At 42.8% G+C, this 24,611-nt stretch overlaps 2 protein-coding genes across 4 annotated transcripts in view; one reads left to right on the top strand and one right to left on the bottom strand.

Annotated features, from left to right (window-relative positions):
- The window catches only part of slco5a1 (solute carrier organic anion transporter family member 5A1), a 125,680-nt gene extending 114,862 nt beyond the window's left edge, over positions 1-10,818 (top strand). Inside the window, exons 8-10 of the mRNA XM_023972811.2 lie at positions 2,043-2,284; positions 3,330-3,394; positions 5,003-10,818. Of these exons, the coding sequence (XP_023828579.1) occupies positions 2,043-2,284; positions 3,330-3,394; positions 5,003-5,469 (774 nt within the window). The 3' untranslated portion in view covers positions 5,470-10,818. The remainder of the gene's footprint in view (positions 1-2,042; positions 2,285-3,329; positions 3,395-5,002) is intronic.
- Positions 10,819-11,128: 310 nt separating this feature from the next.
- Positions 11,129-24,611, bottom strand: part of sulf1 (sulfatase 1) — a 50,718-nt gene continuing 37,235 nt past the window's right edge. For 2 of the 3 annotated variants that reach the window (XM_023972807.2, XM_023972808.2), the window contains 3 exons: positions 19,883-20,025; positions 19,576-19,702; positions 11,129-14,701 (listed from right to left, as the gene is read on the bottom strand). In XM_023972807.2, coding sequence (XP_023828575.1) covers positions 13,515-14,701; positions 19,576-19,702; positions 19,883-20,025 — 1,457 coding nt within the window. In that variant the 3' untranslated portion in view covers positions 11,129-13,514. Of the gene's footprint in view, positions 14,702-17,158; positions 17,193-19,575; positions 19,703-19,882; positions 20,026-24,611 lie in introns of all 3 variants that reach the window. The other variant, XM_023972809.2, reaches the window with a different exon arrangement.

Genomic DNA, 24,611 nt, shown 5'->3' with positions numbered 1-24,611 from the left:
CCGCAGCCTACAATAACATTGAGTCCTCTACCCCCTCTCCCCTTCTCTGAGAGGTAAACCCTGGGCAGGAAGACCCATCCTAAAAACAATATCAGACAGGATATCACAGCAAAGCAAGACAGGAAAATGCCTAGGGGCGAGTTACAAATTGCAACCTATTCCCTATATAGTGCGTTACTTTTTACCAGTGTTCATGGGGCACACACACCCCTAGATTATTTAGGCACAACACTGGCCTTAGAGAGAATGCGTGTTTGGCTGAGCACACAATGCACCCACAGTGCAGAAGTCTCACCACATAGCTACAGTACAGTATAACATCCCAAGGTGCCTTTGGTGCAGCCTAGGGAGCAGGGATGGGTTTGATTACCAGTGAGAGTTGAATGTTTCTGCTGCATTAAGGGTTCTAGGAGATGGAATACAATGTCCCACTGGCAAGTTTCCCAGAAAGAGTGTGTGTGTGCAAGTTAACTTTGTCCTTTCCTGCAAACCACATAAACTGTGTCTGTGTCTGTGTATGTGTGTGTGTGTGTGTGTGTGTGTGTGTGTGTGTGTGTGTGTGTGTGTGTTTACTTGGAAGAGTGTGTTTGTGTACGTATAATTAGAGGGTGTACAAGTGTGAGGTGTGAAATGGAAATGTCTGTCGCGCCCTGACCTGAGATATCTCTGTTTTCTTTATATTTTGGTTAGGTCAGGGTGTGACTAGGGTGGGTACGTTCGTTTTGTATTGTCTAGGGTTTTTTGTAAGTCTAGGGTTTTGTAGGTCTAGGTATTTGTATGTCTATGGTGGCCTGATATGGTTCCCAATCAGAAGCAGCTGTTTATCGTTGTCTCTGATTGGGCATCATATTTAGGTAGCCATTTCCTTTTGATGTTCGTGGGTTCTTGTTCTATGTTTAGTTGCCTGTCTGCACTACTCATATTAGCTTCACGGTTCATTTTGTTATTTTGTTCGTTTGTTCAGTGTTCATTCTTATAATAAAGAAGAATGTACGCTGATCACGCTGCGCCTTGGTCTCCTCACAACGGCCGTGACAATGTCTTTTTTTTCCTGCATATCCCACTCTCCCTGAGAGTGGAGTCACGGCCAGGTGTGTGTGTGTATACTGTGTCATTATTGTTTCTCAACACTTCTACATGAATGTGGATGCCACCATGATTACGGATAATTATGAATGAATCGTGAATAAAGATTAGCAAGAAAGTTACAAATGCACAAGGATCATACCCATAAAACATGCTAACCTCTCACCATTATCAATAACGGGGGAGGTTAGCATTTTGGGGGGAGATATTCTATTCTTATTTACAATAAAGGCAACTCCAAAATGACACAATACATTATTTACCATTAATTGATATTGGGCACACATAATCCAAAACACAATCACAACAAACTGCAAATGCATCCAACAAGCTTGATGTAGTCATTAGCTATGTTCCCATTAACTTGTCCAGTGATTTTTTTTAACCACATTTAGAAAGTGCACCTAGAAGACAAATGTGACGTGATAACATCATGTACCTTCAAAATTATTCTGCAATATAAGTTATTTGAAAATACACGTTCCCTCATTTGTTGCAATGAAGAAACTTTGACAAAAGACAAATCCAGCCTTCGAACATATAAAAATGTATTCAATCTTTAGAAAATGTCTCCTACATCTGCCGTTTCCATAAATGTCGCAATGATTGCTTTTGTGGAAAAAACCTGGGGCAAGCTGTCTAGTGTGTGCCAGGATGAGGAGACCAAATACTACACTTTTGACTAAATGTAATACACTGATTTTGTCCAAATACTTATAACACCTTGAAATGAGGGTACTAGATACGTAAAGTGCTTTCAATTCTAAACGGTAAAACAGATATGTCTGAAAAAATAAATAAAAGTGACATTCTGTACTGTCGCCTCATATGAAACATTTGATCTCAAATCCAAAATGCTGGAGTATAGACCCAAGTTAAAGATGTAGCTTCACTGTCCAAATAAATACTTAGGGGAGTGTATATGTATTAAACATGTCCATCTCCTCCACCAACAGATCAGGAACTACACAGAGTGTACGTGTGTCCAGAGCCGACAGGTCATCAGCCCTCCCGCTGGTGGTCAAGGCAACCAACTGCAGCTGGTCATCGTTAAGACCTACCTGAACGAGAACGGCTTCGCGGTGTCGGGGAAGTGTGACCGCACCTGTAACACCCTCATCCCCTTCCTCATCTTCCTCTTCATCGTCACACTCATCACCGCCTGCGCTCAGCCCTCCGCTATCATAGTCACTCTCAGGTAGGAGGACTGTGGCCACTCAAACTCTTTAAAAACTCCTTGCCATGCATATGAATGATTTATGAATGCTGCATATCGCCACTAAGTAAAGTGTTACCCAGCTTCCTTCCCTTGAACCCTTTCCTTCATGAACACTGATCTAACTCTTCCTAACTCCTCATGAAGGAAGTCTGACATAGGAATTCAATTCCGGTGTTGAATGTAATGTGTGAAAAGTGCAGAATTATGTGCAGTCGGCATTAATGCGTTGAGATAAAGTTTTATCTATCATATGTCAGATTGCAAAATGTTAGATTTACGGGGCTTTGACTCCAAAGCCCCTGTATATATCTATATATACACACACACTGAGTGTACAAAACATAAAGAACACCTTCCTAATATTGAGTAGAACCCCCCCGGCCCATGTTGACTCCAATGCTTCCCACAGTTGTGTGAAGTTGCCTGGGTGTCATTTGGGTGGTGGACCATTCTTGATAAACACAGGAAACTGTTGAGCGTGAAAACCACTGCAGTGTTGCAGTTCTTGACACAAACCGGTGCACCTGGCACCTACTACCATACCCCGTTCAAAGGCACTCAAATATTTTGTCTTGAACATTAGCCCTTTGAATGACACACATACACAATCCATGTCTCAAGACCTGTCGCCTCGCCTTCATCTACACTGATTGAAGTGAATTTAACAAGTGGCATTAATAAGGGATCATAGCTTTCACCTGGATTCACCTATAAAAACACTAACATATACACCGACTATACAAAACATTAAGAACACCTGCTCTTTCCATGACATAGAATGGAAAGAGCAGGTGTTCTTATTGTTTTGTATACTCAGTGTATATGTTAGTGTTTCATAGGTGAATCCAGTTGAAAGTTATGATCCCTTATGTCATGGAAAGAGCATGTGTTCTTAAGGTTTTGTATACTCAGTGTATATATGTTAGTGTTTTTATAAGGAAGTGTATGCACTTTATATTTTAGTATGTTCCTCTGTAATCCAGTCTCACTCTCCATCCATCTGTCTCTGTCCATCACTCCTCAGGTCTGTGGATGAACAGGAGAGACCATTCGCTCTGGGGATGCAGTTTGTCCTGTTAAGAACTCTGGGTAAGTTTCTGCGTAGAGATCCTATCATTCATATTATGTGATTCTATATGTAGTTCTATGAGTTACTGGGCATTTTTACAGGCACAGTGAGCTTGTAGTGTTCCCACATCACTCAACCAACCCGTGGAGGCTGTTGAGGGGAGGACGTCTCATAGTAATTTTGGTCTGGAATGGAATGAATGGTATGGTATCAAACACATGAAAAACATGTTTGATATTCCATTCCTTAGATTTAAAATTCCACCAGCCACCACTGAAGTCAAGTATTTGAAAAGTACTTTCATGACTGGTCTGAAACGGCCTGTAGGGCTGTAGGGTAATACTAGAACATCATTCTGACCAAGATTATTAAAGTTTTGTTTTTATATTCTTTTTTAAAATTTCTWTTCGTTTTGATTTTTATTTGAAATTCAGTTCAGTTCCAGTTTGTTTTCAGACCTGATTTACTCATTTTTATTTAGTTTGAGTTTTATAAAAACATTTCTATTTCGTTTTATATTATTTAATTGAAGGTTTACTGGCAGAAAGTAGCATATTTCTTCAATGTTAGCCAGTGAAAGGTAGTGATAGTGATGCACAAGCTATGGCTATTTGAAACATCTGAATCTGGCAGGTAAATGCTGCCAGGACATAGCAAAGCTTGAAAACTCTGAATAAAAAGCTTGAAAACCCCATTAGATTTTTGCCCAAAGTTTAGGATTACAACTGAACTGAACAGGTTTGTTAATTATTTTAATTATTTTAATGTTTATGATTAGTTTTCATTTATTATAATAACCTTGCATCTGACCTTCTCACTGCTGGTATGTGAATAAAAGTCTCATATTTCAACACCCTGAAAATGTGTGTGCCGCATGTGTGTGTGTAGCTTCATTCACAGTACAATGCAGCATGTCACCTATAATACTGTCAGAATCAGTACCACCATTCGACCCAGAAGGAATGCGTTACATCCAGGTGTTTAGTTCAGGGTTGGTTTGTGTGAACTTCAGACTCTGCTTATCTGAAATATTTGGCCCATGCACTATAGCTCTGGGATGACATTACTCCTAGGTACAGATCTAGGATCAGCTTCCCGCCGCCAATCTTAACATTAACCATTAGTGGGGGAAATGCTACATTTACCCAAAATCTGCATCTAGGGCCGACTCATCTCAGCTCAGTAGTGGATATATGGCGCCACCCAGTGGTGGCATATCAGTACTGCACTGACAACTGCTGCGTTGACTTTTCTCCTGTTTATCGTCAGCATAGTGCCGATCATATAGGCTAGTTTCTATGGGGTAGCTTACATTAGTCTAGAATGACTAGTGGTTATTCCTAAACTGGTTTTCACTGTAAGACCCAGCTAAAGACTTCTTCTAAACATTCAAAACATGTTTCTGGCTGCAGTCTAGCACTTAGAAGCACACAAACCTTAAAGGGATCAGTCACAACCAACAGTATTTTGCAAACACTAGTTTAGGCAGCATAGCTGAATGGCAGATGGTATTGTCTCTCACTCTGTTCACTCCCCAGCGGTGTACAAACTTCAACACCACCTGTATGCTGTGTTCTAACTGTTTAGAACTCGTGTTCTAACTGTTCCTCTCCTCTCTCTTCCGCCAGCGTATATTCCTACTCCCATCTATTTTGGGGCGGTGATCGACACCACCTGTATGCTGTGGCAGCAGGACTGTGGCGTCCACGGCTCCTGCTGGGAGTACGACGTCACTTCCTTCCGCTTCGTCTACTTCGGCCTGGCCGCCAGCCTCAAGTTCATTGGCTTCATCTTCATCTTCCTCACCTGGTACTCCATCAAGTACAAGGAGGAGCAGGCGGAGCGCTGGCACCAGCGACTACCCCCGTTGGGCACTGTCTCTGACCTCATCTGCCACGTGGGGGGCCAGAAGAGCCACGCCCGAACCCGCTCCTGTCCGGTGTTCCTCCCGCCCTGCGACCACCCTCCCGTAGCCCTCCTTCTCAACCGGGGTCACAGCACCCTCACCCTCGTTAACAGAGCAATAAACCCGCCCCCTCCCTCTCTGCTGATGCCACACACAGAGGCTCCGCCCACATATACGAGCAGGAAGTAAACAGGCCACACCTCTTCCTCTTTAGGTCACACCTCTACATGTTCCTCCCCGGGGGTTGTGACACGTGCCTTCCTGTTCCTGTCTCCACCCTGTTTCTAAAATATACACCAATCAGGCGGTGGGGGCGGTGACTTCCATGGCTCTGATTGACAGGCAGAGAGACCAATAGACTGATAGTGACAGACAGAGGCCATTTGTGGTATTAAAGAGCTGGCCACAGTTATATGGGCGTGTCACAGGGGAACAGCTCGACTCCCTATTGACCTACAGAGCTGTCTGTCTCTGCTGTGCACATCATTAGCTGCAGAGTGGAGGCTGGTGGGAGGAGCTATAGGACAGGTTCATTGTAATGGCTGAAATGGAATTAATGGAACGGAGTCAAACATGTGGTTTCCATTGATACCATTCCAGCCATTACAATGAGCCCATCCTCCTATAGCTCCTCCCACTAGCAACACAGCATGTACAGAAGTTAACACACAAGTGTTTGGGATCAATTCGAATTGAAGGCAGTCAATTCAGGAAGCAAACTGAATCAATAGTCAATGACTTCTCAAACTGAAAAGAAGCTATTTATGTAAAGTTTTCAATTTTGGAATTTTAAATTCAAATCACTTCCTGAATTGACTCCAACCCTGATACATTTCATAAATCAAAATGTTTGTGTATCAACATGATCACATGGTGCTACTGTACTGTAAAATGGGCTGGGCATTAGTATATTCTAATATTATTCTTCTCAGAAGGGACTTGTGGGTACTACATTACCCATGATGCCTCATCACAGCTGCAGCGTTTCTCTCAAGCACAACATACTAACTGACAAACCTGTTCTATTCTATGCAAGGTCCTGTGTACTCCCATGTACTCTGTGTACTCTACAGACAGACATACACCTCTCAGTACTGTATTGGCTTACTGTAGCACGTCTTTACCCCTCTCTGTGCTTGCATCTCAAATGGCACCCTATTCCCTATATAGTGCACTATTTTTGACCAGGGTCCATAGGGCACTGGTCAAATGTAGTGCATTATACAGGGAATAGGGTGCCTTCTGGGACGCAGACTATCACCCATTCAATCACATTATACCACAGCTGATACTGAGCATATCCAGCTAATATTGAATGTGGTTAGCGGCAACATTAAACAGTACTATTTAGGAGGGGATTATATCGACTTAAAACTCAGTCATACATGAGACATTTGTCCAGTTCTGTCTGTCCTTGTGACCGTCTGTTTAAACTCTTGGTTCAGAGCAGAGAATGGGCCACCCATTTATTTGACTCTTCAGCCCCCTTTGAAACAGTAACTCGGGCTGTGTGGGCCTATCATTGGTTGCTGGCTAGCTGATTAATGCTAATAGCTACGAGGGTAACCTGCTAGCCAGCTAGCTTACTTAAATCCAATGGCTGGTTAGTAGCTAATGCTAATAGCTACCAGGCTAACCGGCTAGCTAGCCAATATCCAAAGGCCAGATACTGGCTAATGCTAATAGCTACCAGGCTAACCGGCTAGCTAGTCAATATCCAAAGGCCAGATACTGGCTAATACTAATAGCTACCAGTCTAACCGGCTAACTAGCCTATATCAAAGATTATGGATATACTGACAAGATACATGTCTCTCCACCCTAACAACTGGAGTCGTTGTCCACAAAGCAGCACGACTGGCTGTCTAGCTCCCAGCGATTCTTTCTTTGGATATGTGGATACATTTCATTATTGTAATCCTGAATATTCGATGAGGGTTGTTGACGTGAACCGATATATTCAATGGGCAGAGATGCTATGCTACTAGCCTCATGCCATGAATATGCATAGCCATCTTGAGACAACTCCTCACATGAAGTGTTTTTTCTCAAAGTTGCCGGGATGTCATGTGTCCTAGTTATATCAGTATACTCGTAACAACTTAAGCATTGCAACACTTTTATTAGATATAGTAAACCTCATGTAGCAAATAAGCCATAAACAAAATGTATTGACGAAATTCGACACTCTTATTGACCTCCGTACAAAAACTCCTTGCTTGGTGGGTGAAACAACGAACAAACGAGGGAGACATTTTCCCTCGAGTTGGGCCTCTCTCTTCCTCTCTGCCTATATCCAAAGATGAGTTACTAACGAACTGTCCACCTAGTCGYGAGTGGTGGTCTGCACCATAGATAGTTCGTTTGTGTGGAGTTAGTCTTCATTAGGACTTTAACTTTACTCCAGGGCAATGGGGAACACAAACACAGTTTTGTATTTATGACATAACATTAGGTGGTCTTTGCTGGAAGGGAAAACTCAGTCATAATCCTCATCCAAAAGAATATGACATAAGAGAAAACTAAAAACTGTAATTTTAACTGCAAATATCTACAAAATGTATTTTTTGTTTTTTACTTGTTTGAAAAATTATTGAATTTGTTTTGAATTTAATTCGGGGTAATTCGGGATTTTGGCAATCTACTTCCCCAAAGTCAGATGAACTCGTGGATACCATTTTGATGAAGGAAGTTAGAGGTAGTTTCGCGAGCCAATGCTAACTAGTGTTAGCGCAATGACTGGAAGTGTATGGGTATCTACTAGAATGAACCCAGACCATTTACAAACTGACTCTACACTAGGTCCAATATTGCTTAATTTCAGCATTGTTGTATTGACATTTATGCATTTAAGAAGTAGTGCAGTAAGGAATAAATCAACAAAGCCCATTATATCAACAGATAAGTCACAATAACAAGAAACAGTGTAACTGATTATTTTGATCATTCAGTTCAGGAGCGCCTGGGACCCACCCTCTGCTGGACATAAACATGAATTGCAGCCAGGAGTGGAAAAGACCGTGAACGTTTACCCTTTACCAAGGTTTCCCAGAAATTCCAGTAAGAAGATTGCCGGAATCATGAGGGAATAAGCATTAAATCCATAATCCTCCCAGAATTTTTGGAAAACCTGGGAAAGTTACTGGAATTTTGCAACCCTACACAGACCTACTACTAATGCTGTTTTTGTTTAACTGGACTGCTGCTGTGAATTTACTACTTGTTTTTGTTTTCTAGAACATAAACCATTATGAACAGCAACTACAGTATTTATACCTTGTTTAGCATGAGGTATGCATCATATCCATTATATATTTGCGCTTTTAAAACCCGGTTTCCAAAGAACAGCGGATTTATCTGATGCAGTGGTAAAGTTTTATGAATTAGGCTGGGATTCAATCCGATCGGGCTTTGTCCACAATGCATGTTTTAAAGGCAATGTTCCCGCGTTCGCGGAGACCACATTCACAGTAAAGGCTGCATATGTTGGCTCAATCGGAAATGACTTTAAATGGCACATTGTCCAAAGCCTGCGATGGGATTAAATCCCAGCCTAAATGTCTTTGTCTTCAAGTTATGTAAGAGATTGCTGTATGTCTATGATGATACTTGGCTGAAAAATGCAAAGTTATGGTTTCTTATTAGTATTATCATGAATTAGTAGCTAACTGTTCCCAAACTATGATCATGTAAATATTTAAAGACATAAAATCAACGTATTATAGACCTTAAACTTAGTTAGAAGTAGGTATTTATGAACTAACCCTAACCATTGTAGACGACATCATAAAATGACTTAAAAATACAAAAACAAGGAAACCGTATATTTGCTTCTCTGTGCCTGAATGACCTACAGTATTTTACATAGGAACGACCTGTTACATTGAATTTGGGGGATTGGGGAGTGGGTTGTATTTTGCAATATGTTTTTTTTGTTGATGGCTCCTTTTGAATTGGTTGGTGTTGAAGCCCTCTCTTTGGCTCCATCCAAAACGACTTAGTTTGCATCTCAAATGGCACCCTACTCCCTTTATAGTGCACATAGGGGTCTGGTAGTGCAAAAGTAGTCCCCATGCATCCCCTATTTCCCACGCAACCTGGCCATAAGTAGTGACCTATATAAGAAAAAGGGTGCCAATTGGGACATGATGGTATTGTTACCCAGGATGCCCTTTACCTCCATTCGACAAGGTGTAAGCAGTACTATAGGAAGGCTTGAACTGCGTCCGAAATGGCACCCTATTCCCTATATAGTGCACTATAGGGCATAGGGTTCCATTGCAGATGTAGCCTTAGCCTTCTCGCAACACTTCTCCAAGGTAGACTGTAGACTTGCGCTCCATCGCTTTCTCTCGCTCTCTTTCTTTTGATCAGTATTTCTTCAGAACGTGTTTTCATTATTTCATGGACTGACAGTGTACTCTGACAGTGTATTCCATGCCAAATGGCACCCTATTCCCTATATAGTGCACTACTACCCATAGGGCTCTCTGGTCAAAAGTAGTGCACTATATAGGGAATATGTTGCCATTTGGGATGCAAACTGGAGGTCTGCAGCCCTTGATTTGTGTTCCTCAGGAGCAGAAGTCTAAACCATATTTGTGGACACTTGGGCTCCATACTTGCGAACATTAGAACATTTTCTCAGMCTCAAAATGCGCATCAGCCAATTCAAATCGGTGACATAGTTGTACGTGATAAAATGCTACATGTTAGCTGTTCCCATTACATAATCTGGCACATTTAGCCATATGCTAACCTGACCAGGCGGCAGTGATCATTTCCTGTAAGAAATTCCACATCAGCCTATCAAYWTCTTAGACTTTATATCCATCAACCAATGGCATTTCTTAAAATAGGTCGACTTGGCCACCAGATGTATATTTTAAACTTCCAAATTAAAGGTTTACTTTTGCCCCACTTGGTCTGTCACAATTGTAGTGTGCCAATATTTCATGACAATGAATCCTTGACTAGGCTACTAAAATTCAAGAGGCACATTTTTGCTTATCCATTTCACACACGTTCATGTGCTTTTACGGGAAAAAGATAAAGGTCTATACAACGTTTAAGTTTATCSTACATCGTTAGAGTATGCCACTAAGGCGACTGACTGTGAATCTTCGGAGTACAGTAACCGTGGGTTAGAGGCCCCCCATCTCATGAAGCTCATGAAGTGATTTTTTTTTTTTTTTACCAGAAGCCAGGCTTGAAATATTGCATGTATTTTAGTAACTTTTGAGTTATGTTAAAGATGCTCTCATGGAAAAGTGGCCCACTATGCATTTGTATTTGGCTGATGCAGAATTTGTTAACGGGCATTATCACTGCCACCTGGTCAGGTTAGCATAGGGCTAAATGTGCCAGGTTATCTAATGGGAACAGCTAAAGTAATGTTTTATCACGTGCAACTGCGTCAACGATTTTAATTGGCTGATGCACATTTTGAGACGGAGAAACTCTGAACTTAAACTAATGGAACCTTGGTTTACAAATGCCTTGAATACTTTATGTGTCATTAAAAAACTGTAAAAAGGAGATTTGGGTCTGGTTTATGTTTTTTGCAATCGGTATAGCAGATAAAACAATTTGGGGGGGTGATCAAGCACTTCCATAATGTGGTAAGTGTGTCTAGGATTTTTTATTTTTTATTAATTTTATCCCAGGTTTTCTAGAAATCGTGGTTGGAGGATACTGGATTTCCTGCTTATTCCATCCTGATTCTGGGAACATTCCAACTGGGATTCCTGGCAAACCTAGGCATTTTGGGAAAGTTACAGGAGTATGGGTGGATGGATGGATTTATGAATGTATGAAGAAATGGTCATTAAATAAGCTGAAATGTCACTAAAATATTTGACACGTTTATTTCTTAACAGCTTCTTGGCTTTCCTGAAACCAGAATTGTTGCAACACTTCTACACACAAAATAAGGAAAGGAAGAAAATACTGCTTCAGTAACAATTGTTGATCTAAGAATCAATGAATGTTGGTTTTAGGTGGAAGCAACATTGAACCAAAARGTAACCATCAGTAGAAGATGTAAGAATGAGTGGCGATGACACAGGCCAATGCAAACATACCCAATGATATGTAATGGGAGTGGTGTGCATTAAATCCTATGATTCTTTGCTTATTGCATATAGAATATACAGTATAGTCTAACAGACAGTATTATAAATGACACATAGATCACCTCATAGTAGTAATGCCATATGCTATTCAAGCAACGGAGGAAAAGATTAGGGGTTGCTAATCTCAAATGGCACCCTATATAGTGTAGTGCACTACGTTTGACCAGGGCCCGTATTGCTCTGGTCACTTTAAAGTGAATGAATAGGATGCCATTTGGGACAAATGTTGGTTTTGGCTTTGTGGTCGTTGTCTCTTTTTGAGATGTAACTTGGGGATGATTATGTGCATCCTTGATTATCAATGCAATAGGGAATACTGGTCTATGCAATGTGAGTTTTATTGTGAGCAGTAGTTCATTTGTGCTTAATATCTGAAGTTTTCATTTAATTAGGTGATGATGATGGCTGAGTGTAGAACAAAACGTGAACGTGAAGTTACTGTAGCTAGAAGAGTAACATAACATAGTAAACTAAGTTAAATAATTACAACTAACAAATCATAAAATTATTTTAGCAATGTTCATTTATAAACTTTTTTTTTTTTTTTTACTATAAACTTGTCACATTCAGTGTTGCACTTGCAGTGGCAAGTATCCATGAAACCAACTTACCCTTTAAAGGAATTCACTGTGTTAAAAATGAAATACCAATGATCCGTGTTAAGCTTTGAGATGCCATTGGGAGTTACAGTGAATACACGTTTCCAAACCACAAACATTTCAACTAAAGGCAACGGTCAGTACAAGGGAAAAGCTAAATAAATGTTCAAAGCGCATTTATGGTCAAACTATTGGGATCATCTGATTTGTCAGTGGTTATATTTCTGATGGGAGTGCACTGTGATAATTGGTCTAGAGATGACTGAGGCCGAGATTCCCATCCTATCCTGCTTTGTCAACTTTTTAAGGTAAAGTTTCCACTTTCGTGGAGATCTCATTCATGGCAAACGCTCAATTGGAAATTACCTTTACATGTCAGGCACTCTACGCAGATCTAACGCTGATCGGATTTAATCCCGGCCTGAGTCTGTTAGCATTAGCCACGGCGTTAGCATTAGCCAACTCAATTGTAGCATACCAAGGTGTTTGCATTAGCCAACTCCATTGTAGCACATCAAGATGTTAGCGTTAGCCAACTCTATTGAAGCACATACCAAGARGTTAGCATTAGCCAACGCCATTGAAGCACACAAAGGTGTTAYGTAATGCCCGAGATACTGGATATAATGAAGAGAAGCTTGTGTCTCCGCCCTAACAATGGGATTCATTGTCCACAGAGCGTAACGGTGGGCTATCACGCTCACATCTGTTACTATCTTTGGATTGGTGGATATATCTCGGTATTTGAATACTTTTTTTGAATATTCAATGAGGGGTGTTGATGTCAACCGCCTGTATTTAATGGAGTGAGATCTTATGCCTGCCTCATGATAATGCATAGACCGTCTCGAAATTCAACAGGTATAACTTTGAGAAAAAAACACTATCAAAGTTGCTGGGATGTCACGTGCATTACACTTATATCGGTAAACTCGTAACAATCTAAGCATTAAGAAACTTCTATTAGATCAAATAAGCCTCACGTATCAAAATAGCTTTACATTTTTATCTTGACAAAATTCGGCACTCATAATTAGCTTAACGTGGACAGATGTTTGGCCTGGTAAACCCTCTCGCATTGCCTCTTCCTCTCTGGTAACGCTAAACGACCACTAACCAACCTTCAGACTAGAAAACCTGTTTTTATTGTTAAAAATATATATTTAAAACAATGGTGTTATCCACTTGGAACTTTTAGTAAAATTCCCATATTTTATTAATTTCAGCTGCGTTAAGGCTTTTCTTTTTCTAAATATATATTTTGGAAAAACAACATAACACTGTAGTTCTTCTAATAATAAATGGAAGCACCTGTAAAAAAAAAATAATAACTTTAATACTCATGAATAATACAGCTCTAAGTCAGACTGACAGGTGGTGACATCATCGTCGGCCTTCTTGGCTCTCCATGTCCCCCAGTTTCTGTGTCTCTCTGTGTCTCTATGSTGACCTGCTGGACCGCCCAATGTCAGGCCAGCACGTGCGTTTGTCTGTATGTGTCTCACTGGGTGTGGTTGGAAGAGGGCTGAGGGGGAGACCCACTACCCTCATAGTCCAGGGCCTGGAGCTGGGCATGGGACTCGACCTCTACCTCTACCTGTAGATGTGCCTGTTGGAGCTGGGGATTGTGCACTACCACCCCAGTCCCCTGTGGGGCGCCAGTCTGAGTCTGAGGTGGGCTCCTAGTGCTGGTAGTAGTGGTGGTGGTGGAGGCCTGTACTCTGGGCCTCAGTGTCTGTGTCTGTGGGGAGAGGGGGAGGTAGCCCTGGCCTTGGAATATGTCCTCTTCCTCCTCCTTGTCTAGTCCCAGCTCCAGTCCCTGGATGAGACTACTCTGTTGGGTCTGGGCCTGGCCTGGGTAAGAGCCCAGTCCCAGCCCCATCTCCAGGCTGTTGTGGGTGCGGAGCAGGTCGTCGTGCCGCGTCTCCATCTCAGTCAGGCCGTTGTTCCCGTTCCCGCTGAAGACCAGCCCCTCCCCCTCGCCATCTAGCCAGTCCTCCTCCAGCTGATGGGCCAACCACACATCACCACCGGCAACCACTTCCCCCCCTCTGACCCCTCCCCCTCCTCTCCTCTGACCTGCTGACATCACAGACAATGACGTCATCACAGGCACCACTCTGGGGGGTCTGTCTAATGGATAAGTCTCGTCAGGGAGGTCGTTCACAGATTCTAGTTGAACTTTAACCTCTGACCTCTGAGGTGTGGGGTGTGTGGYTGTTACTGGAGGAGGTGGTGGTGGGGGTGTGCTAGGGGCAGGATGGGTAGTGCATGGGGTCTCCGGTAGTCCCTCTGTGGCCCGATTCAGGATGACCAGTTCTTGCCAGATGTCCCGGCTAGGCGACCCTTCTCCTCCGCTGCCCTCCTCCAGCCCCCCAGCCCCAGACCCGGAACCCTGCTCTGCCAGGGAAGCTGCCGATGCTGGGTCATCCTTTAAGTCAAGCTTATGGGTTTGGTTGGCGTCGTTGTTTTGAAGTTTCGAGTCTAAAACGTGTCTCAGTGCAAACATATTATCTACATCCTTCTGGAAGATGTGCCAGTCGTCCTGTCTGAGGCTGTAGTCAGTCCTGTGCTGGTACAGGCTCTGGTTTACACTACTATACAGCTCCTCCAGACCTCGCCAGTCCACCTCCTCCTCCGTCAGGTTGGGCAGCTTAACCCGCTCGTCCGTCCCAGACTGGCTGAGTGCTATAAGGGGAGAGGATTAGAGGGTCAAGGGCTGGAGCAGGGAGTGTGTGAGAGTGTTGGTGGTAATGTTGTATGTGACTGAGAGTGTGTGGTAGTGTATGGGAGTGTCAGTGGGAGAGTTGGTGTTAATGTTGTATCGGACTGGTAGTGTGTGGTAGTGTGTGTGAGTGGGAGAGTTGGTGGTAATGTTGTATGGGACTGGGAGTGTGTGGTGTAATTAGGGGAAGTGTGGTTGTGTTGTGTTGGTCACACGTCATCGCAGTCATGCCCAGCAGCAGTATCCAGCCTGCAGCCTCCTCTACGCAGTCAGCTCTTGGGGTTAGTGCCCCCCCCCCCCCCCCCCCACACACACACACGAGTTTGGCCCAGTAAACACAGCACCCAAGCTGAAGCCATAAGCAGCAGAGCAAACACAAGTCATCTTGACATAAAATGACAATATTTCCTCAAAGATACATAAAATTCTCAGATCTGCCATTAGACTAGCTAAACTAAAAAAAGAAGACTGATGATAGGCTTGTTGTTTTCGAATGAGTATCCAGGTAACCTGGAAAAAAAGAAAATGGAATATGGGAAATAAAGGAGGGGAGGAAAATAGGATGATGAACATCTGCAAAAAAAAAGGAGTGTTGAGGAAGGAGAGAGTGAATGATGAGCCTGCTGTGTGGTGTATTAGAAAAATACAGTTATGGCCAATATACTAAAATTGGAATCATTGTTAGGGTATATGCTTACTATCAATAAGGTTGGAGTGGATTCCATTTCATTTAAGTAAATTAAGTAAAATTCCAACAATTGGACAAGTCCTTGACTGAATTGAAATGGAACTGACCCCCCTAACCCTGATAGACACATCCTGTATCATTGTTGATTACTAGAGGGAGCTCTTTCAAACTCACTCTGGCCTACAGGGCATGTATGAAGTACTAAAGAGCATGGATACTCAAACTTGGACTTTGAGTCTAGTTCCATTTGTCATTTTTACCTGGTAGTTAATGGCACTCACCTGGTGCCCCAGGTCTAAATCAGTCCCTAATCAGGACTAAAAATAAGCAGTGGAACTGGACTCGAGGCCCAGATTTCAGTCACCCTGCTATAAAGAGGGAAAATAGGGGAGGGTTTTATATAAGTATACTATAGGCTAAGAGACTCACAGGAAGGACTGGCTTGGTCTCCTCTTTGACCACTTTCGATGCCGCTGTTGCCTGGTAAGCAGGTGCCCCAGAAACAGAGGTCAATAGGTCAGAGGAGAGGAAGAGGGACAACGAAGTCCCAGCAACTCAAGTGTCCATTCTACTACTCTAATAATGCCATGAGGAAAATGGATGCCATTTTGAACGATGCCATGTTGCACAAGTACAATGACTGAGTATCATTATGGCTTACTAAAAGTAAGTTGATGTACTTATGCATGTGTGCGTCCCAAATGACAGACACTATATTCCCTATATAGCGCACTACATAGGTAATAGGGTGCTATTTGAGAGACAGCCTATGTCTTTGGTCAGGTAAGTGTGGGAAATGGTGATGTTATATTAGTAACATGTCCGTGATCGTGCGATGCATGGATGAAATGGATGAATGAAGGGTTGACTCTATATGCTGTCATGCGTTTTCATGCAGGTGACACACATTTATCGGGTGTGTGGGGAGGGAGGTTCCTTATGTGAAAATGTTTTCTGCTCTCACATACTTCATTTCTATCAAATATAATGTTATAGTAAATATTGTCATTTTGTTTTTGAGGATAAACTTGTGATTAAACTGATGTTTCTGGACAATTGCCACACTGACCAGAAAGGTCCAATTCAGTTTGACTAAATATYCATTTCTTCTCAACTTGGAAATGTGCGAGTTGAGCTCTCTGAGCTTAGTTGTTAAGCCAAGACCGGCCAAAAAGGGACTTTTCAGACAGATATTCTGATGGATATGACTGATGCATGTGGTGGTGCAAGAAACTACAGAAAGAGATGTGCACGTTGGTGTTTGACTCAAACAGCAGACACGTTGGTGTATTATCTGGGGGGGGTTCAGATGGGTAAACATTTTTCTGTTGTAATTATGGAGAATTTGGCTGCATTGTAGAAAGATGATACCCCCTCAGACTTCACGATGACATTGGAAGAAGCTACCTTCAATTAAGAAGAATTCAAAAGATCTAATCAATCGATTATTAGTTAGCGTAGGTAACTTCCCCGGCATGCAGTCACACACCAAGCAGCTCGGCGCCTTGTGGATTATTAGTGCGAATGAGTCAATGAGTTGGCCCATGCAGTTATTAGGAAGAGAAGCCTCTTTCAAAGAGAGAGGCTACGTCCCAAATGGCACCCTATTCCCTACGTAGTGCACTACTTTTGACCAGGACCCATAGGGCTCTGGTCAAAAGTAGTACACGCCATAGGTAATAGAGTGCCATTTGGGACATATCCAGAGAGATCATAAAAGAAGTGTGGATACCTGTGTGGTTCATAGCTGCCTCCATCTTTACCTCCTGATCAGGAAAATAAGAGCAGTTTCAATGTTAATGTCTCAAATCAAATTAGAGGGTGGATAAGAGAAAATAAGGAATCATTCACATTGGAGATGCCTCTTCATGCACGGGACAGGACAGGCCGATAGGCCCCTAGAGGAGAAATMATGGTGCAATTTGAGTATGGATGGATGGAGAGAGGGAGGGAGGGATGGAACAAGGAGGAGAGGAGGTGCAGGTTGGGGCAGGGTGGAGGGGATGGAAAGATAGGAATGAAGGGATGAAGGTATATTTCTTTGGGTTCCCTTACGAAAAAAGATTGCCGTTAGAGTGCAGTATGCTGCAAATACTGTCCCAAATATATTTTTTTTTACTGCAGTAATTTTGCAGTGTAACTGTAGTTAGAGTGCAGTATAAGTGCAGTTCAGCAGCTATTCTGCAATTACTGCTTCCAAAATACCACAGTCGACTGCAGTTAATGCACTTTTACTGCAGTCATTTTTTTGTAGATAGAGAGTGTGGCTTTATGAAGGTTCCCAGCTTCCCTTGGAGGTAAATCAGTCATTCAGGTGATGATGATGTGATGTCCATGGGTGAGTCCAAAACACAAACACATGATGTTGTTAATGTTTCCAAATCATCAAGCAGTGATATGACAACGTGTTCTTAAACTTCGTAGCACAAAGTCAATATACCCACCCCCCCCAAAAAAAATACCTTCACAGAAATATGAACTATTGTGCGTCTACTGTGCTGGTATAACAGGTTCACTGAGCGCACGTTTAAAACCAAGAGCTCATATCACCATGGCAAGGTTATTAACTGCTGCTAGTGTGATGTCATCTCTCAGGGACACTTAGCTGTAAATAGCCGTCATGGTGGTGAAAAGCTAGACGTAGTCGTCAGAGTAGCCAGGCTCAATAGGCTTGTTGACAGAGCTCTCATAGCTAACACTGTGTGAGTCACTGAAGGCAGGGTGTCTGGCCAGAGCACACAATAGGATAGGGAACGTGGCAAAAGACTTGGGGGGTGTCCAAAATGGCCTATGGACCCAGGTCAAAAGTAGTGCACTTAATAGGSAATGGGGTGCCACATGGGATGCCAATTTAGAGGGATGCTTATTTTGATTGTAAACCACTACCCACAGCAGAATGAGTTAAACTGAGGGACACACTATTAGGGTTTGCATCCCAAATGGCACCCTATTCCCTATGTAGTGCARTACATTTGACCAGAGCTATGTAGACCCTGGTCAAAAGTAGTGTACTACTTTTAGGATGCCATTTGGGATGAAKCCTAAACCACTTCCACAGCAGAAGGAGTTGAAATGAGGGACACAATATTAGGTTATCATTATATCAGAAACCAATTCAAAGCTCTATTTCGGGTTGTTGCCATACCATTCTGAGTGACTGGCTCGGCTTGGCTGCAGAGGGTTTCCCTGTGCGTGTCATGACTACAATACAAAACAAACCAAGATATTCACTGTGTAAAACCCAGGAGAAATCCAATAACCATAAACTCTGGATAACACCGATACAAATCATGCAGTGATGAAAACATTATGGATGTCCAAGTTCCTGTGAAAGTAGAAAATGTTCATAGTGTGTCTCATCGGGGTCCTGCGGACTGGACACGAATCCCTAAGGTCAGAACTAAGACAGGGAGTGTGTGTGTGTGTGTGTTTTTAGACAGAAATAAACACACAATGGAGACATAAGAGAGACACACAGAGGACTTAATGATGACCCCCTCGAACTTCCTTCCTATGTTGAAATGTTTGCGTACATCAGTGAGAGAATCACCCCCGTTTACATGCAACTAATGATATGCAGGTACAGGTCAGGACTGAACCTGGGCCAAATAGTGCTATTCATACACCTAGTATCTTGTTTCAGTTTAGGGTTTCAAAATTCCAGTAACTTTTTACACAGATTTCCTGCTTATTCCATRCTGATTCCAGGTATCTTCCATCCGGGAGCTCTGAAAAACCTGGGAATTTTGGAAAAGTTACTGAAWTTTTTTAACCCTAAAGTGAAAAACGTGTTTTATTAACAACACACACATTTGGTCTGTATGTACGACTTGTTTACCCTAATCAACTACTGCAGTGGCTAGTCTTCAGATCCGTTTCAGTCTCTGTTCTGTGGTAGTCTCTGTTGTAGGCCAGATGTAGGTAACCCACTCAAGGGTGACATTTTCCCTAGGTACAGATCTAGGATCAGCTTCGACTCCCCCAATCCCCACCTTAACCATTAGCGGGGAAAATGACAAACTGACCCACAATCAGCGTCTAGGGGCAACTTCACCATACTCTGAGGTAGAGAGAGCAGTAATAGTAGTAGTAGTAGTAGTAGTAGTAGCAGTGTTGCTACTACTAGTAGTGTAGTATCTGTGTGTTTACCTGTTGTGTCCAGGCCTTTGGGTCGGGGGTTACACTGCTTGTGTCCCTGGCAACTCCTCATCTCCATCAGCTGAGCATGGAGGGCGTTCAACACCTCTCTGTCCACCGAGTACACCGCGTTGGTCAGCTACACACACAGACGGATACAGACGCAGACACACAGACACACAGGTTAATACATCGTTATTGATAAAACAACCTACTAATGAAAGGTGCCTGTGAGTAGTCCACTCCGTAGAAACAGAATAGAACAGAAAATGGAGTAAAATAGAAAATAGAATTGATTCCATGTCTATGGTCCACTCACCTGGTAGGGGTCGTTGTTGAGGTCAAAGTACTCGAGGAAGCCCGTAGCAAACTCACAGAACAGGGTGTTGTGTGTCTCGTTGATGGTTCTCACACACCAGTAGGTGTTGTTGTTGGAACTGGTGCACGCACAGAACCCTCCAACTGAAGGAGAGGAAGGACAGGGTTAACCATTAACACCCACACAGACACACACAGAGAGAGAGAATTGCCTCAAGCTGAAGGAGCGAACAGGACAGGGTTACCATTAACACCCACACAGACACACAAGAGAGAGAAACCCTCCAACTGAAGGAGAGGAAGGACAGGGTTACCATTAACACCCACAGACACACACAGAGAGAGATAACCCTCCAACTGAGGAGAGGAAGGGGACAGGGTTAACATTAACACCCACAAGACACACACAGAGAGAGATAACCCTCCCAACTGGAGGAGAGGAAGACAGGGACCATTAACACCCACACAGACACACACAGGAGAAGATAACCCTCCAACTGGAGGAGAGGAAGGACAGGGTTAACCATTAACACCCACACAGACACACCACGGAGAGATACCCTCCAACTGGAGGAGAGGAAGGACAGGGTTAACCATTACACACCCCACAACACGAGAGATACACACACAAAACTCCACTGGAGGAGAGGAAGGACAGGGTTAAACCATTAACACCACACAGACACACACAGAGAGAGATAACCCTCCAACTGGGGAGAGGAAGGACAGGGTTAACCATTAACACCCACAAGACCAACACAGAGAGAGATAACCCTCCAACTGGAGGAGAAAGGAACAGGGTTAACCATTAACCACCCACACAGACACACACAGAGAGAGATAACCTCCAACTGGGGAGAGGAAGGACAGGGTTAACCATTAAAACCACACAGAACACACAGAGAGAGATAACCCTCCAACTGAGGAGAGGAAGGACAGGGTTAACCATTAACACCACACAGACACACACACAGAGAGATAACCTCCAACTGGAGGAGAGGAGGACAGGGTTAACCATAACACCCACACAGACACACACAGAGAGAGATAACCCTCCAACTGGAGGAGAGGAAGGACAGGGTTAACCATTAACACCCACACACACACAGAGAGATTAACCATCCAATGAGATAAACCAAAATAATGCTGTTTCAATAGACTGATACACTTGGTCATCAGTTCTGATGATACAGACCCTTTATTCAACCAATGGTATTTACTGAGCTGTGGGAGTGTGGGTTATGTGTGTGTATGAATGTGGCTAATTACTGTGTAGGCTACAGTGCTGAATTACTAAAATGAGAATGCATGTGAGTACAGTACACGTGTAGGTGTAGTATACTATTAGTGCAGTTCCATTTAGGTTGTAGTAACCACTTAGTAAGACAGTACACATGTAGGTGTTGAGTGTCACTACTTAGTGGCAGTTCCATTGTCAGGTGTAGTCGAACGGACATCTAGCTTTAATCACATGTAGGTTTGTAGTAACTACTTAGTGAGTTATCTTAGGTGTAGTAATTAATAAGTTACATTTAGGGTGTAGTAACTCCTTAGTCTTGCTAGGGTACGAACATATGTCGTCACTGTGGTGTAGTACATTCTATAGTACAGTAACATGTAGGTGTAGTAAAATGGTGCAGTAACTGTAGTACTATTAGTACATAGCACTGGTAGGTTGTAAAGTAACTACTTGTCGCAATGTACACGTGTAGTATCTTACTTAGCTACTGGCTACCAATGGGCTTGTGTAGCGTGTCAGTAATAATCTTAGTAACAAGTACAACCAGTGTTAGGTGAGTAACCTAATTAGTGCAGTTTGTAGTATTTGGTGGTAGTACTACTTAGCAACCGTACACATGTAGGTGTGTAATACTTAAGTACACGTAACACGCTGAGGTTAACACTACTTTAGTACAGTAATTTGTGTTATCTCGTATTAAGTAATTACTTACATCCACGTGTGTACTTTGTTACTCCGGAAGTAGTTAGTACATTTTGGTTTACGTACTTTTGAATTACCGCTACGACGTGTACTGGTACTTCGTTAGTCTTGGTAGGGGACAGCGGAGGGAGGTTGGTAGTAACTACGTAGTTTACAGTACCGTGTAGGTGTACTTAGGATTACTTAGTACATTTAACGTGTAGGTGTAGGTAATTACTTGAATAAGTACAGCACTGTAGGGTGTAGTAACTTTGACTTAGAACAGCTACCAGCGTGTAGGTGTAGTATTGGACTTTTTTGCCTACAGTTACATTTTAGGTGTAGTAACTACGATTGAATAAGTTGCCCGGCTGCGTTATGAGTGTGAGTCGTATACTACTTAGTATACAGTACATGTTGTATGGTATATACTACGTAGTACAGTACAGCATGAGGATGTAGTAAATACTTAGACATGACCAACGGAGCGCAGAAGTGCAGTTTAATCTAGTTAGTACACGCTACAGCGTGTAGGTTTAAGTAACTACTTTACAGTGCCCACATTGTAGGTGTAGTAACTACTTAGTACGTATACATGTGTAGGTGTCAGTAATTATCTTATACAGTACACTATGTAGCGTTTGTGTAACTGGCTACTTAGTACAGTACACGTGTAGTTGTAGTCAAGCGTCCTGCAGTGCAGTTTCATGTTAGGTGCAGTAAATTACTTAGGTAGCAAGTTACGATTGTAAGTGTTGAGGTACGGTACAGGTACAGTACTCATGTAGATGTAGTGCTACAAGTAGTAGTGTTTACAGTACACGTGGGGTTAGGTGTAGTAACTACTCTAGTACAGTGCAATGTAGGTGTGTAACTACTTAGTTACAGTACACGTGTAGGTGTAGTAATTACCTAATACAGTACAACATATAGGTGTAGCGAACGTACCTTTTTGCAGTACATGCTGTAGTAAACTACTTAGTACAGTCACGTGCAGGTGGAGTAACTACTTAGTAGGGGCAGGTTTTGTTGGATACTACTAGTGTGGACGTGTTGGTTAGTAACTACTTCAGTACAGTGCGACCTTGGGACAGGTGGTGTATTCTTGTAGTAACTTTGAGCTGTAGACTACTATAGAGTACAATTAGGTGCAGTAACTACAAGTTGCTACACGTGTAGGTGTAGTAATACTTGTACAGTACATTCGTAGGTGAGGTAACTACTAAGTACGATTACATCTGTGTAGTGTAGTATACTACGTAGGGGTACACGTTTTTTTGGGTGGGCTGTTTACGTTGTTTACGTACTTTAGTACGTAGGTCTTACACGTGTAGGATAGTAATTTAAGACCTTTAAGTTTAACAAAGGTTGACATTTTAAGGTGTAGTACTACTTAAATACATGCACGTGTAGGTTCAGTAACACTCGTACAGCTACACGTGTAGTTGTTAGTAACTACGTTAGAACAGTGTACATCTTAGGGTTGATAGTAACTACTTTAGTACAGTGCGACGTGTAGGTGTAGTAACTACTTAGTTACAGCTGCACGTGTAGGTGTAGTAACTACTTAGTACAGTACAACATGTAGGGTGTAGTAACTACTTAGTAGCATGACACGTGTAGGTTAGTTTACATTACTTGATAACGTACACATGTAGGGTGTAGTAACTACTTTGTGCAGTACACGTGGTAGAACTACTTAGTACAGTACACGTGTAGGTGTAGTAATACTAGTGCAGTTACATTTAGGTGTAGTAACTATCTTAGCACAGTACACATGTAGGTGTAGTAACTACTTAGTACAGTTTACATGTAGGTGTAGTAACTACTTAGTAGTACAGTAAGTAGGCTGGTAGTTCTTAAACACGTCCGTGTTTGTGTGTAGGTTGTATACTACTTAGTAAATGCACGTGTAGGTGTAGTAACTCTTAGTAGTTACATTTAGGTGGTAGTAACTACCTAGTACAGTACACGTGTAGTAACTATTTAGTGCAGTACATGTGTAGGTGAGGTAACTACTAGTACAGTTACATTTATGGTGTGTAACTAAGTAGTGCAGTTACTTTAGGTGTAGTTAACATAGTAACGTACGGTTCCAAAAGGGGGCAGTCTGCCAGTGGTCGTTGCTGTGAGTGAAACATGTCAGAACCAGGTAGACTACCAGTCATCCCCCTTCTTTCTGCCTCTTCCTCTCTTCCTCTCCTCTTCTTCTCTCTGATTCGTTCCAGTATAACAGCTGTGGTCTTCCCATCCACTTCCTGGTGGGGGGGCTTTGGGATGTGGGATTGGCAGCGTGGGCCTGCTCCGCCTGTCCCTTTTGTGGGGTGTTCGTGAGGCAGAGTGCACTCCGGGACATTGGTCAATTGAACTAGTTTTGTGGTTTTCTGGCTCTCTGCTTTTTTTTTCCGGATTGGTTGTGGCCCTCCTGTTATGCTTTTGTCTGTCCTTCCTGGTGGCTTTTTTTTTGATGCTTGTGTCGTTTTGCCTTGTTTGTTTTGTGTTTCCTTTGTTCCGTCAGGTTTTGGTGTGTGGTTGCGGGCTATTCGGGCGTAGTGCTGCATTTGTTTGTCTTTTCGCTTTCTTGGTTTCCGCCTGTAGCTCTCTCTGTGTTTGGGGTGGTGTGCTGGTTTGCTGTTTGTGTTTTGCGTATGGCCTGGCGGTGTTTCGTCTGCTCTGGTCTGTGGTGTGTGTGTGGTGGCCGGTTTTTGGGGGATGTGTGGATTGGTGCGGTAGTCCGGGTGATCGCTTTGTGTGTGGACGGGTCACAGGGTGGGCTGGTGTCATGGTTTGTGTACTTCGGGTCTGGTGC

Source organism: Salvelinus sp. IW2-2015, linkage group LG27 (genome assembly GCF_002910315.2).
Source record: "Salvelinus sp. IW2-2015 linkage group LG27, ASM291031v2, whole genome shotgun sequence".
NCBI lineage: Eukaryota > Metazoa > Chordata > Actinopteri > Salmoniformes > Salmonidae > Salvelinus > Salvelinus sp. IW2-2015.
Note: the sequence above shows the minus strand (reverse complement) of the source record. Positions and strands in the feature narration are given on the sequence as shown.